The 14,095-nt window shown below is 45.4% G+C and overlaps 1 protein-coding gene across 6 annotated transcripts; it reads left to right on the top strand.

Annotated features, from left to right (window-relative positions):
- The first annotated feature begins 3,678 nt into the window (after positions 1-3,678).
- LIPT2 (lipoyl(octanoyl) transferase 2) lies at positions 3,679-11,758 on the top strand. Of its 6 annotated transcripts, none has more exons than XR_002325126.2 (3): positions 3,679-4,370; positions 5,592-5,837; positions 6,554-6,642. XR_002325126.2 is itself a non-coding variant. In XM_078156912.1 (3 exons), the coding sequence occupies exons 1-2, from the start codon at positions 3,920-3,922 to the stop codon at positions 4,793-4,795; spliced, it is 636 nt and encodes a 211-aa protein (XP_078013038.1). In that variant the 5' UTR covers positions 3,825-3,919; the 3' UTR covers positions 4,796-4,820; positions 5,592-5,674. The 6 variants fall into 6 exon arrangements, 4 of the variants coding, with proteins under 4 accessions (XP_078013036.1, XP_078013038.1, XP_020845233.1 ...); XR_013487780.1 differs by lacking the exon at positions 6,554-6,642 and adding an exon at positions 6,144-6,244; XM_078156912.1 differs by lacking the exon at positions 6,554-6,642 and adding an exon at positions 4,611-4,820 and having other exon boundaries at positions 3,825-4,370; positions 5,592-5,674.
- The last annotated feature ends 2,337 nt before the right edge of the window (positions 11,759-14,095 follow it).

The raw sequence follows: 14,095 nt of genomic DNA, 5'->3' as shown, positions 1-14,095 counted from the left end.
ACACAGATCATGAAGAACCACGGGGCTAGACTGTGCACAGACACAGTAAAATTCTCAAGGATTTGTGTTTCTCATGGCCTTAAAAAGAACTCCCACCCAGGATTTACATGAGTCCAAGAGGAAAAGAAGATGGAAGGAGCATGGTTCTGAGAGTCCACACTTGCAGGGATTTGAGAGGTGGGAGATGAAATAATGATGGGTGCTGTCCCACTTTGGGGTTACAACCAGGAGACAGTGAGAACAGAGAGAGCAGACAGACATGAGGTGCTGATCAGACAAAAAGCAAAGAGCAGGCAAGATTCAACAGCAGACTCACTGACTCAGGCTGGTCTGTTACCTCAGGTTTGAGATTAGAATGAAATAAGACCCCCTTGGAACATCTGACAGTTAACAAAAGGTACTCAACCCTAACAGGGAAAGGATATTCAGCAAGGATTCAGCACCGATTCAGCTGAATACAGGTTGCCTGAGCTGAAGTTGATCATACTTCTGGTCTGCTGGAGGTCAGAAGCCTGAGGAAGGAGCCAGGCAGCTACTCAAGCCCTGGCTTTTGTATTTAGAGCACCAGGGATCTATGTCAACTGTCCTGAGCCAATTAGTCTTAAGTATACTTTCAGAAGCTTTTTAAAAAAAGACATTCATTGTTCCCTCCCACCATATGGTGTGATGATCAGAATAGAAATGGAAAGTGTGTCCAGGACTGGATCAGAATGCATCCACAATTGTTGGTGAGAGAGACACAGAGCGAAATCTGGTCCATAGCTCCTTTCACCGCCTTCTTTTCCAGAGATAGTGATGGGGAAGTTTTCACACAGAATTTAAATTCCAATCCCCTTTCTTCAATACTCCCCTCAGACTGGCTAGGAGAAGGTATAAAGAGCAAAGAAAAAAATTCAATCCCAGCTATACTCTCTATAGCTAGCCATTGTTTTAATGTCTGTTTGCATTTTCTGTGTTCTTTGATACTGCTAATAAATAATACAGCCATTAATATTGATTTGTATATTCCCCTAAATTTGAGGGTTTGAGATAAAGAAAGGGGAAGCAAAAAGTGGGAGCTAATGTCAAGGGGAGAGAGAGAGGGGGAGAGAGACAGGGGGGGAAAGAGAGAGAGAGAGAGAGAGAGAGAGAGAGAAGAGAGAGAGAGGGAGAGAGAGAGAGAGAGGAGAGAGAGAATTATATTTTATGGGCTAACTTCTGATACAGATTCCAGAGCATACCCACTAGAATGCCTCTGAACTTAGAGAAAAAGCTAGCAAGGAGCCTATGAGAGAATGGTGTGTTTATTTATGAGTGTATCTTTTCCACAGAGCTATTAGCTCAGGATCAAGCAACTCCCTGTACCCTATACATATGTCCACAGAGCCCTCTGTATAAATCTATGTAAATATAAGCCATTGTTGTTATTATCGTACTCCGCTTTAATCATTTCATTTTGGTGCTTCACTTATAAGTTCTTGGCATTATAGTTTGGGGGAAAATATCACAAAGCTAAACTATTCATGTTTGGGAAAGGATAGTAACTGGTGATATCAGAAATGTGAAATCCATCCTACATACTTGGGATGGGATCTTCTCAGAGGATCTGAGTGCTATGATTGCTGTTTTAATGGCAGTAATATTACAGATTTTAAGAATTTGTCTCGAATTGATATAGACCATGCAAGAGCTATAGGCTTTTACAGTCTTGGTTTCTGACTAATGAAGCTACAATAAATTTATATTGGAAACCCAAGGGAAGTTATGCATTCAATTTATTTATATATTGTGCCCTGATTCTTGGAACATGTTCTGGCATTAATGGAATTGTTTAAACTAGAAGATGCTACAATGGCTATTCCTTTTTCTAAGACTGACTTGTTTGTTATCTGTTTGGATTTTGTGCCTGTTTGTATCAAATTTGAATTGCGGTATTCTTTGGATAAAATAGACTAATAAGAAATGAGAGATAGTAATTCTCTCCTACTTTGAACTTGGAGGCTGAGGAGGGCAGCCTTGTAGGACACTCCTGAATAAGGAGACCCTTAGTTCTTCTTAGTGCATTACTACAAGAATGTTCTCAAAGACGCAGTTGATAGAGAAGAAACTGGGCATCTGGATAAATTTCTAAAGGACTACTTAAAAATTGAGACTGTTGTAATGTACTATTTGTAACATCTTGTTAAGAACACTACCAGTGAAGGAAATCAGGTAGTATAATGGATACAGTGCTGGGCCTAAAGTCAGGAAGACATCTTCCTGAGTTCAAATCCAGCCTCAGATACTTACTAGCTATGTTACCCTAGACAAGCCATTTAACCCTGTTTGCCTCAATTTCCTCATCTGCAAAATGAGGTGGAGTAGGAAATAGCAAACCACTCCAATATCTTTGCCAAGAAAATCCCAAATAGGGTCACAAGGAGTTTGCACACTGACTGAAAAATTGCTAAACAGCAACATCAGAGTCTGAAGCCAGTGTGATCTGGGACTACTTGGAGGTAGCATTGGGGGTAACAGGAAGACAGACAGAGAAGAAGTTTCTAGGCAACCTCCCTCTCCCTAACCCACCCCCAAAAACCAGTGGGATCTGTGGACCTTGCCAAAGTCCCAGTAGGAGACAAGCTAGTTCCTAGCACAGAAATGTCCAAAGAGATGCAGTTGAGACAGAAGCACTCCATTGCGTAGAGTGAAGGTAGAAATGTCCCTCAAGAGAGCAAAGGTGATAAAAGTTGTCATACTGGACCAAGTACATAGAGAGGAGGTTAGTGTTGCAGTTAAAACAATTGTGAAGTCATGGAAAGATATACAAAGTATCTGAAGGAAGGAAAGATAGAAAAGACATGGAAATTTTTTTCAGACCTTATGAATACATCCATCTTAACCAAATTTAAAATAGTGCATCAAGTCCTGTGATTATCTCCCATTAAACATAGGTCCAGTTCCTACATAGTTGTTTGCATGTTGTCTCCTCCATCAGAAGGGAGCTCATTGAGAGCAAGGACTGTTTTTGCCTTTCTTTGTATCCCCCTGTGCCTGGCAACACAGGAGGTGCTTAAAAAATGCTTATTGAATTGACTTAATTGATCTATGTGTCTTCTCTCTCCAGTACAAATTTTTATGAGGGTTGTCTACACATTAATCAAAAGCATCCATTGATAAGGGTGTTTGTTAGTAGAAAACAAAGCAGGCTTTTTCATAAGCAATATTAAAGAGGTAGTTAGGGAGCACAGTGGGTACAGTGCTGGACCTGGAGTCAAGGAAGACCTGAGTTTGAATTCTGCTCCAGATCTGTATTGGCTGTGTGACCCTGGGTAAGTCACTTCACCACTCTGTGCCTCAGTTTCCTCATCTGTAAAATGGGGATAATAGCACCTACCTCCTGGGTTTGTTGTGAGGATCAAATGAGATAATATTTGTAAAGTGTTTTAGAAACCTTAAAGTGCTATGGAAGTTCCATTCGGATAACACTCTTTATTAATTTCAATAGCTAATTATCCATAACTTCAAGATGAGGAAGGTCCTAGGTAGCACTTTCTCACAGCAGTCTTAGAGAGGTGCATAGAGCCCGGGGGGGGGGGGGGCAGGGGCGGTCCCCAAACCGGCTGGGGTCAGAAGCGGCACTTCAACCCAGCTCTTGGCGGCTCCCCATCCGCTAAGCCACACTGGCCTTCCTCTACCATAGGACGAGACTCCTAAGACCTTAGCATTGCAAAGATGCCGGGATGCTCCATCTCCGGAAGTCCCTGCGCTAGAGCAGGGAGCGGGGCGAGGCGGGCTCGCGCTGGGCGGGGCGGGGCTCCCGAGAGTCCCGCCCACTCCTCCCCGCGGGGGCCCGCGGGCCGGGAGCGGCGCCTGGACAAGGACCCGGAATCGGAACCAGGATCCGGAGCCGGAGTGCAGCCGGAGCCGGAGCGCAGCCGGAGCCGGAGCGGAGCGGGCTATGGGGCCGCGCGTGCTGCTGGTGCGCATGGGCCGGCTACCCTACGCCGAGGCGCTGGGCCTGCAGGAGCGTTGGCTGCGGCGGCTGCAGGCGGCACGGGGGCCCGGCGCCGAGGCGGGCGCGCTGCTGCTCGGGGAGCCCGCGGGGCCCGCCTACACGGCCGGCCTGCGGGGCGGGCTGGAGCCCGGCGAGGAGGCGCGGCTGCGGGCGCTGGGCGCCGACGTGCGGCGCACGGGCCGCGGCGGCCTCGCTACCTTCCACGGACCCGGCCAGCTGCTGGCCCATCCGGTGCTGGACCTGCGGCCCCTGGGCCTCCGCCTGCGCACGCACGTGGCGGCGCTGGAGGCCTGCGCCGTGGGCCTGTGCCGCCGCCTTGGCCTCCCGGCCGCCTTCGCCCGGCCCCCGCCCTACACCGGCGTCTGGCTGGGGGACCGCAAAATCTGTGCCATCGGTGGGTGACCCGGGAGGGGAGCCGTGCGGGGGGAGGGGAGGGTGGTGCGGGTGCGGGGACCCTGCGGGAGGAGGGGGCGTGGAGGAGCGATCACCCACCTTCACTTTTACATAGAAGGAAACTGAGGGCCAGAAACGTGGAGTGGACCTCCTTTAGGTCACTGAGGCCCAAAGTAGCAGAGACCAGGGATTTGAACCCAGGTTGTTAACGCATCCGGCGTTTTTGTACCACACTGCATAGGGACTGGCGGCCTGGAACCGAGGCACGTTGGGAGCAGACCCTTGGGACTCTTGGAAAGACGGAGGGGATGTCATGGGGCAGGGTGTGCAGGACAGGCCCGGGGCAAGGACCAGGTGGAGGGGCCTCCTGGGCCCCTCGTCACCTTGGGATTACCTGCTTCAGTGAGCAGAGGACTGGGGAACTAAAACCTCCTTCCTGATCTCCTCTGTTGTGAGTACTTAATCCTCAATTTATTGCAGCTTGGGTCACTGGATAGAGAGTTGGCCTTTGAACCTGGAAGACCGGTTTTCAGGTCCCCAAGGTGACACGTGGGGCAGCTAGGTGTCACAGTGTATAGAGCACCAGCCCTGGAGTCAGGAGGACCTGAGTTCAAAATTGACCTCAAACACTAGCTGTATAGAAGTTTCCTCATCTGAGAGTTCCTATACCAGTGAAATATCAGTCCCTGTTCTTATCACTTTGTAGAGACTGAGGCTGAAAGAGATTGAGTGACTGGCCAGATCATAAGTGTCTTGAGGCAGAATCTGAACTCAAGATTTCAAGTCTCACTCCATCTACTTTGCCATGATGCAAGATTTGGCAGCTTGTACATGTCGAGAGTAAGGGAAAGAGTTGTAAACATTCTTTTGCAAGTCAGGTATTCAGCATTGTGGTCATATTTTCCCCCAGAAATGATGATATGTAAAAACTAAAGACTTTGTTAGCCTACAATTCACTTGAGCTAAAGCATTACTAGTATTGTCAAGAGCACATATTGAGGAGTCAAGACCTGGGTTTTAGCCTCCACTCTTATCGTTGGTGAGTGTTGTGACCTTGGATAAGTCAAATTCCCTCTCTGTGCCTCTGTGACCTCTTCACTGAAATGGGTAGATCAAGTTTGAAATAAGAAGGGATACATTTCACCCTCTTCCATAGGGATTAGGGTCCAGAGTAGATACCATTAAGCACCCGGAAACTTGTTAACTCTCTTCATCTGCCTAGGAGACCCAAAGAACCAGAAAGGACCTTAGAGCATCGGTGTCAGATCTGGAAACGAATACTACACAGGACTCTTCTGTACAGGGATGTTATGTCTATGATTAGCTTCCTGTGGCCTAAGAGAAGAATATGGTTTCCTTTTCTCCTTCACTTCCTGATATACCCATATATCTGAAGCTGAGAGGGTTTACTAATATGCAGGATAACAGAATCTAAAAGCTTTCCACTGACTGGAACATCAGTCCAAAGGTAACAGGACAAAACTTAATAGACATCAGTGTAAAGTCCTGTACTTGGGTTCAAGAAATCAATTGCAAAAATAGAAGATGGGCAAAGAAAGGCTCAATAAGAGTTCATATGAAGAGGACCTGGGGGTTTTCATAGTCTTCAAGCCTAATAAGAGTTAACACAGAGATGTGGCAGCCCAAGGGACATATGAATAGAGACATGGTATCCAAGATGAGGGAGGTGATCAGTGACCATTCCACCATCCTCCACCCTGGTCAAATTCCAAATAGAGTATTTTTTGTTGTTGTTCTCGGCATCACATTTTAGGAAGGAAATTTGCAAACTCTGAAGCAGGGTGACCAGGAAGGAACTAGGGATCGTGCCATACAAGGATTGGTTGACAGAACTGAGGGTGTTTGCCCTGGAAAAGGGAAGGTGAGGGTCACCAAGTGGGTAAGGGATTGTACTTGTTCTTGTCCTCAGAAAACAGATCCACTGACAGTGAGCTTAAGGTGAGGAAGGGCAGATATCTGCTTAAAACAAGGAAAACCTTCCTGAACACTAGAGCTATCCTAAAATGGAATGGGCTACTTTGGGAGGTAGTGAATTTACTGTCATTAGAGAAGCTGAATCATCAGTTGTTGGAGAGGCCAATGAGAGCGTTTCTATATTAGCTGGGGTATTAAAACCTGATAATCTGCGAAGCCTTAATGAAAGCTTGGATTCTCTGATTTCAGGGGTCCGATGTGGAAGGCACATTACATCCCATGGTCTGGCTCTGAACTGCTCCACAGATCTGACGTGGTTTGAGCACATTGTCCCCTGTGGCCTGATGGGAATGGGAGTCACCTCCCTCACTGAAGAACTCCAGAGGCAGGTCACTGTGGAGGAGGCCACAGACCCCTTTCTGGAAGCCTTTGAAGAGGCTTTCCAGTGCACACTGACATTGCACAACGAAGATAGTGATTGACAGACCTTTCCGAAGGGGCCAGTCCCAGGAATCCAGCATCAGTCTAACTGCTGGCCAGCCTGAGAGGTGGCCTAGGAATGGACAGAGATTATTTGTAACGAGCACTGGACTTGGGAGTCAGAAGGCCAAGATTCAGATCTGGGCACTGACATTTAACCAGCTGTATCACTTTCTCTCTCTGGGCCTTAGTTTCCCCATCTGTAAAATAGGGGAAAGTCATATTTGCACTGCCTACCTCACAAGGCTGTTGTGAGGAATGAGTTTTATTTTAGAGGAAGGAACTGAGAGAGATGGTTTCATATCCCTGCTCTGACCCAGTAGGCATACTTATGGGTTAGGTGCTTCATCTGTGAGCATTTGTTCCCTTGAAAGAGGGTAATAATGGTTGTACTGCCTACCTCACCAGATTACTGTGAAGAAAGTGCTTTGTAAGTCTTAAAGGGCTATAAAATGAGGTAATATATATTTAAAACCTTATTAAAGCTATATAAAAGTGAGAGATTTTCATTTAATGACCTCATGCTGGCATATGTCATACTAATAAGGGAAGACAGAGCATTAAGTAGAGTTAGAAAGGGGGGGATGGGTACGCCTCACACCCACCTGGGGTCAAGGTAGCTGGTGGGAGGATGGAGTAATCCAGTGTTTAATAAGTGGGTCTTAATTGATTAGAATAATGGGAGGAAGCTGGAAGAGATCTTAGAAATCAAGTAGTCCTGGTCTCTTCTTTTTACAGATGGGGAAACCTAAGCCCAGATAGATTGAGGGACTTTTCCAAAGATACACAATTAGTCAGTGGGAGATCTGGAGCTTAGTAACAGTTTCCCCCAATTTCCATTTCAGGGATTTATCTTTCCTGTTTCTTAGCACCAACTTCAAGTATCCAACACAGTGCCTTGCTCAGTAAGTATTTGTTGCCTGAATGATAGTGGGTGAACTAAGGGCATATCCCCTGGGCCATAGCTTCCTCATCTAAAGAGCTAGTACCATTCCCCTACCTCATGGAGCTGCTTATCATGTCATGGATGCATAGCCAAAAAAACAAATTCACCGAATCCTGAAATTGTAAGGGCCTTTGGAGGTCATCTAATCCTCCCCCCAATTCCAGGACTATTCAGGGGTGCTCATCGTAACCCTTTGGTTCCTGTCAGAAATTCAGTATTTGGCCCCTCCAACGCAGTAGCTGTCTCCTGTAAAATGAAGGGTTTGGATTAGATATTTAAAATTCACTCCAGCTCCCAGCCTTTGTTCTCTAGTTTACGTGGGCCTCTGACTCTCTGTGATCTGTGCTGTAAAGGCTTTATCCTTCATAAAGTTCAGGGCCTGGTGCCTGAGTTCTTTTAGCTCAGGGATTTACTTTTACCAGCTAAGGGGTATAAAGGCCTCATAGCTGATTGGCACACTGAAGTGACTAAAGCAATTCGAATGAAAGTCATCGAGAAATAAGAGGCATTTGGGAAAGAGAGCTGGCCTTGGGAGTCAGAAAGACCTTAGCTCAAGTCCTGTATAGTATGACCTGAGACAAATCACTTAATCCCTCAGTCCCTTCATAGAATACAATTTGAAGATCAGTTTCTGATCTTAATTGGTAGATCTGATTTCCTCAGAGGTTCCCTATATCAATCAATCAGTTGCAGAACAGTGGCTGATCTTAATTAGCAGATAGAGTTTCTCCCTCAAGAGTTCCTTCCTTATGTCAATCAATCAACAAGGCATTAGTAAGCATCTACTGTGTGCCAGGCACTGTGCTACATCAGCAGAAAACAGGTTCTGTCCCTTCCCCTTTAAAAAAAAAAAAAGCATTGACCTACCATTCAGAAGACCCAGGCCCAGCTACAACACCTACCAGCAATGCAAACACTCTGGGCAAGTCATTATCTCTTCTTTTACTGATTTGTGAACTGAGGATTGTGTGCCACACTCTCCACCTCACGGTCTGGTTGAGGACAAGTTTGAGAGAAGGTCAGTAACAATAAAAGACACCGTGGGCTAGCATGTGACTAAGTGCCCAGTGTCTGGGAGACAGTTGGTGAACCCTAGAATCCCAGGGTATCTGAGCTGAAAAGGAAGTCGGACACTGTGCTTCCTTAGACTTCAGTGCCCATCTTTGTAGGGCTTTGCAACCCAAAGAGCTCAGAGCTTCAGTGACTCACAAGTTCCTAAGATTTAGACGGGGAAAGGGCCCTTAGAAATCTCATCCAAATCTCATTCACTTTCATCTTGCAGAAGCGCAGAGAAGAAAAAGAACCTCATAATGTTGGTACCTAAGGGACCGTGCATCAAGTCTACCCCATACTTGAACATTGCCCCCAGCCCAAGAGTGCATTCCCCTCTAAATTATCTTGTATTCACTTTTTATAGGCTCTCCCTCTCCACCCCTCTCTGTATAACTTGTGTAATATATGTTTCATATATTTATATACACGTACATCCCTAATACCCCGCCCCCACCAATAGAACATAAGCTGTTTAAGGGTAGACAGAGTCTCTTTAATCTTTGTATCCTTAGCACCTAACCTGGTACATAGTAGTTACTTAACAGATAATTGTTGATTGATTAAATAAGCATATTTACTACCCAACAAGTGCCCTTTCAAGCTGGAAGAACTTGGTAAGGGGAAACCCATTAGGAGGCAGCTGGGTGGTGCAATGAATATAAGGATGGGATTTAAAAGTCAGAAAGACCTAAGTTCAAATTCTGCCTCAGACACATTTTATCTGTGTGACTCTAAGAAAAGGAAACAGGCTGGAAAGTTAAATGTAAAATGGAGATAATAATCTAGGCTTCTAGATGGCTCAGTGCATTGAGCACTGAGCCTTGGACATAGGAAAACCTGAGTTCAAATTTGGCCTCAGACACTTACTAGCTTTGTGATCCTGGGCAAGTCACTTAACCTTTGATTGCCTTAATACACTGGAGAAGGAAATGGCAAACCATTCCAGTATCTTTGCGGAGAAAACCTTGTGTACAGTATCGGTGTGCTATGGTCCACAATGTCGTGAAGAATCAGCCACAACTGAAGGGCAATGACAAAGTTGTAAGAATCCAATGAGATAACACGTAGGGTGCTTTGCAAACCTGAAAGTGCTTTGTAAATGCTAGTTATCGTTATTATTGTTACACATGGGAACCCTAGACTTGGGTCCTACCCAATGCAGGAACCTTCTCTGACTGCCGCCCCATGACTGAGGATCTTGCAATCTCTATTCTAACACTCAGAGTAAGGGTCTCACTGCCTCCTGAAGCAGCCTCTTTCACTGTGGGATAGCTCTGATTGTTAAGAAATCCTTACACTGAGACAAAAATGTGCCTCACACGTCTGCCCCACCCTCAAAAAAAAGAATCAGTTGGAGATTAACCAATCCACCTATACTTACTAATACCTATATTTGTGCTGGGCACTGTGCTAGGTCCTGTGAATACAATGTTGAAAACCCCAGGAGCTTGGAGGGGAGACAACAAAAATATGGTGGTTTCTTATATGAAATGGGAGAGGAATCTTTTTCCTCCCCACTCTTCCAGCTAATAAAGGCTGCAATGAAATAAATACTCAGTCATTTCTATTTGGGAACATAGTCACAAGTTCCTAATCTAAAAGGGAGGTAGTCCTTGCCTTTGGGACAAAATACATGGCATCAATCAGTTGAAAATGCTGGGCATCAGAGGATCTGAGTTCAAATCCTGACTCTGGCACTTGTAATTGGACTAGGTGACCTCCAAAGTCCTTTCCAGATCTAAGTCTGTGAACCAGCTTAGGTCATGCTGAGGGGATGGTCCCGCAAGAGAAGGTCAGTGATTTTGAGCAACCTTGAATTTCCAGCAGTGCTGATCCAAAGCAGGACTCCTTATCCCTCAACACTGAGAAATCCTGGCTAATGTCCTACTGGATAATCTGTCATTCCCATCAGTACCAATGTCAGCCCCAGGCGCCCTGCTATCACTGGGAAGAATTATGGGAGGCTACATTCCTTTCCAGAAAGGAAATGTCCCCCATCAAAGACACCCGGATTAATGGCTCAGTTTCCAAACCTTTGTTGACTTTGGCAGGCTCAGAATTTGGGCTCAGCTCCGCTAAATGGCTTTTGTTGACTCACTCTCAGACCATCATAGCCAGAAGGGCTCTTTGAACCCAGAACGTGGTATGTTAGAGCCAGGAGGGACCTTAGGACAGAGAATGTTTGAACAGGGAGTGGAGACCACATAGTCACAGATTTTAAGCGTGCGTAGATCTACAGCTAGAAGGGACCAAACCTCTCATGCTTCAAATTATGAACTGAGAAAGCATTGTTAAACAAGATCATTCCCATATGTAAAGGCCAGAAGAAAGGATTGTTTGAGAAAACATGAGTACATTAGATACAGTTTGGTATAAGTAGCTGTGCATGTATGTGTATGTTATGTATAGGGATCATATATGAAAACAAATCTTATACACAGCTTCATATATACGTATATGGATTATATATGAACACCTGAGTCTATTGTGTGTGTGTGTGTGTATGAAAATAATCACAGGAGGGAATGAGCATTTATTAATCACCTGCTACATGCCAGGCGCTGTGCTAAGCACTTAAAGAATATCATTCATTTCTCATAATAAGGTAGGTGCTATGATGATTTCCATTCTATAGTTGCGGAAACTGAGATAGACAAAGGTTAAGTGGCTTGCCCAGGACGGTGTCTGAGTCCAAATTAGAACTCATGTCTTCCTGACTCGAGGCCCAGCAAACTATCTACAGTACCACCTAGCTGCCACACACACATGTTTATACACGTATGTGTGTGCGTGTGTTACATGTACATGCGTGTTTATCAATTTAACTTGATAATAGTAGTGCTCTGTGTGACTGTACCTTTCTGAATTTCCCTCTTCTGTGTATTTTTCAAATGTTTCATTCATGCTTTTTTCTTTCTTTACTGCCCCATATGTGGCCACATACACACAAATAAACACACCTCTCGTAACAGCTATGGTTGAGCAGAACAACATGTGTTGTATTGGTAGTACCTGAGAAATGTGTGTCTCATTTTGCACCTACAGTCCATCGCTTCATCCTCATCGGTCTTCTGGAATCCATACAGTTACGGCATTGATTAGATTTCTTAAATCTTTCAAAGGTGTTTTGTGGTCATTGTGTAAAGGGTCCTGGTTCTCAGTTCACTGTATCACTTCGTAGAATAATAATACTTCCTACGAAGGTGGCTGCCCAGGTGGGAGGCCAACTGCCTACCTCCCACACATCCATCTGTTGCAGCAAAAGCCTGATGTTCACAGTCAACTGAAAACTGATCAGGAAATCCAATGAGAAACTACAAGATCTGACTTCTTCCACCCCAGGATTTCTACAAAAAGGCAGCCAGAATCCCATAGGCAAAAGGAAAAGGGTCACCTCCAACCAATCCAGCCCCAAAGTAGGGTGGTCTCCCTGCTTGACCAGATCCTGCAGAGCTCTGAGGCCGAGACAGCAGGAGTGGAGGGTTCCCCTGAGAAAGCCCCACCATGGGGAACTCAGAATCCCTGGAGAGTGACAGTGGGAAGGACAATGATCAGACCAGCCAAGGTGTAGGAGCTCTGAGGTCCCTAACACTTTCCTAAGAGTCCAGAGAGGGCCCTGAGGATCCAGCACTCCCAACTTGAAAGATCCGGGGAGAGTGGGACCTAACTGTGTAAGGTGGAGGTCAGTGAAAGAAGCTAGGGGACCTCTCAGAATGAAGATTGACAACTCCACCAAAAGTGCAGCAGGGAATAGAGCCTGGCTCCAGCACAAAGCCCCAGTTCAGAAGCTAAAGCAATGCTGGTCAATATCAAAAACCATTGAAAACCTAGAGCTCCCCAGTAACAATAACTTGCATTTCCATCGCGTGTTAAGGTTTGCAAAGCTCTTTACGTGTCATCCCTTACAACAAAACTCTGTCAAGTGGGTGCTATTATTTTCTCCACTTTACAGATGAGGTAACAGTCAGGTTAAAGTAGTCACTTAACTAGGAAGTATCTGAGGCAGTATTTGAACTCAGGACTATCTGGACTCCAAGTCTGGCACTTAGTTTACTATGCCTGCCTCTAATACAATTAACACTCTCATTTTACAAATGAAAAAACTGAAGCCCAGATAGGAGAGTAAGAGACATAAGGGGGCAGGAATAGTAAGAGAACTATGGAAACAGTAGAGTAAGAACAAGAGAGTAGAGAGATTGAGAGGCAGAGGTTGGTGAGTGTGAAAGAACAGAGTGAAAAGATAGGGGAAATCGGAAGGAAGGAATCAGATGGGAAAATGAGAGACTGAGCAGGATAAGAGACAGATGAGGGAGAATGAGAGATGAGAATAAAAAATGGAAAATAAAAGATAGGCTAGTGAGAAACAGATGGATCTGGGGGAATGAGAGAGATGTGAAAGGCAGTGGTGGAAGGATGTAGTATAGCAGACAAAGGGAGTAAGAGCCAAGACTCAGGGGAGAATAAGAGAGAGAGAAGAATCAAAGAGATAGGGGTAGGGGAAGGAGAGAATGAGAGACAAAGTCAGAGGGCCATAGAAGCAGGAGAATAAAGAAATGGTTGATGCTCATAGACCACGCTCAAGATGGGCTTAGACTGGGTGACCAGTAGAAACTAGAAGGCTGTGGACTCCCACTGAGTTACAGTTAAAAATAAACAGACTTGGCCCTGCTACTTCCTCCCATGACTCATTTTTCACCTCCTGGGAAGAGCTAGGCTGAAGTCTCCAATCCCAGTAGCTCCTTACTCAGGCGTCACTTGCAATGGACCAACTGTCCTTCTAGACCTAATTTCAACCCACACCCATCCCCCCCCTGCCCTTATCATGGTGCCTTAGCACCTGTACAAACATACCTTGAAGCATTTGATGGTATTCAGTTTTAATCTCAGCCTCCCCCTTCATAATGACAGTTCCCCCCTTTAGAATAACCCACATTTACATGTCTTCTGGCTTTCTTGCTGTTCCTCATATATACTCCCATCTCCCTTCTCAGTGCCTCTATACTGACTGACTCCCATTCCTAGAAAGTACTGCCTTCCCCTCTGCCTCTTATAATCACTTGTTTCCTTCCAAGCTCAGCTCAAGCCTCACTTTCTACACTGAGGTCTTTCCTGACTCCCTAGCTTCCAGTGCCTGCCCTAACTCAATGATCTTGTATTTTTGTGATTATTTTGTATATTCTTCTACATATATAGACATACATATGTGTGTGTATGTATACATCTTATCTTCCCCAGTGAAATGTAAACTCCTTGAGGCCAGGGACTTTCTTTTTTGTCTTTATATCTCCAGTGTCTAAAACAGTGCCAGACGT

The sequence above is a fragment of the Phascolarctos cinereus genome, unplaced genomic scaffold, assembly GCF_003287225.1.
Source record: "Phascolarctos cinereus isolate Bilbo 61053 unplaced genomic scaffold, phaCin_HiC Scaffold_726;HRSCAF=1367, whole genome shotgun sequence".
Classification (NCBI taxonomy): domain Eukaryota; kingdom Metazoa; phylum Chordata; class Mammalia; order Diprotodontia; family Phascolarctidae; genus Phascolarctos; species Phascolarctos cinereus.
Note: the sequence above shows the minus strand (reverse complement) of the source record. Positions and strands in the feature narration are given on the sequence as shown.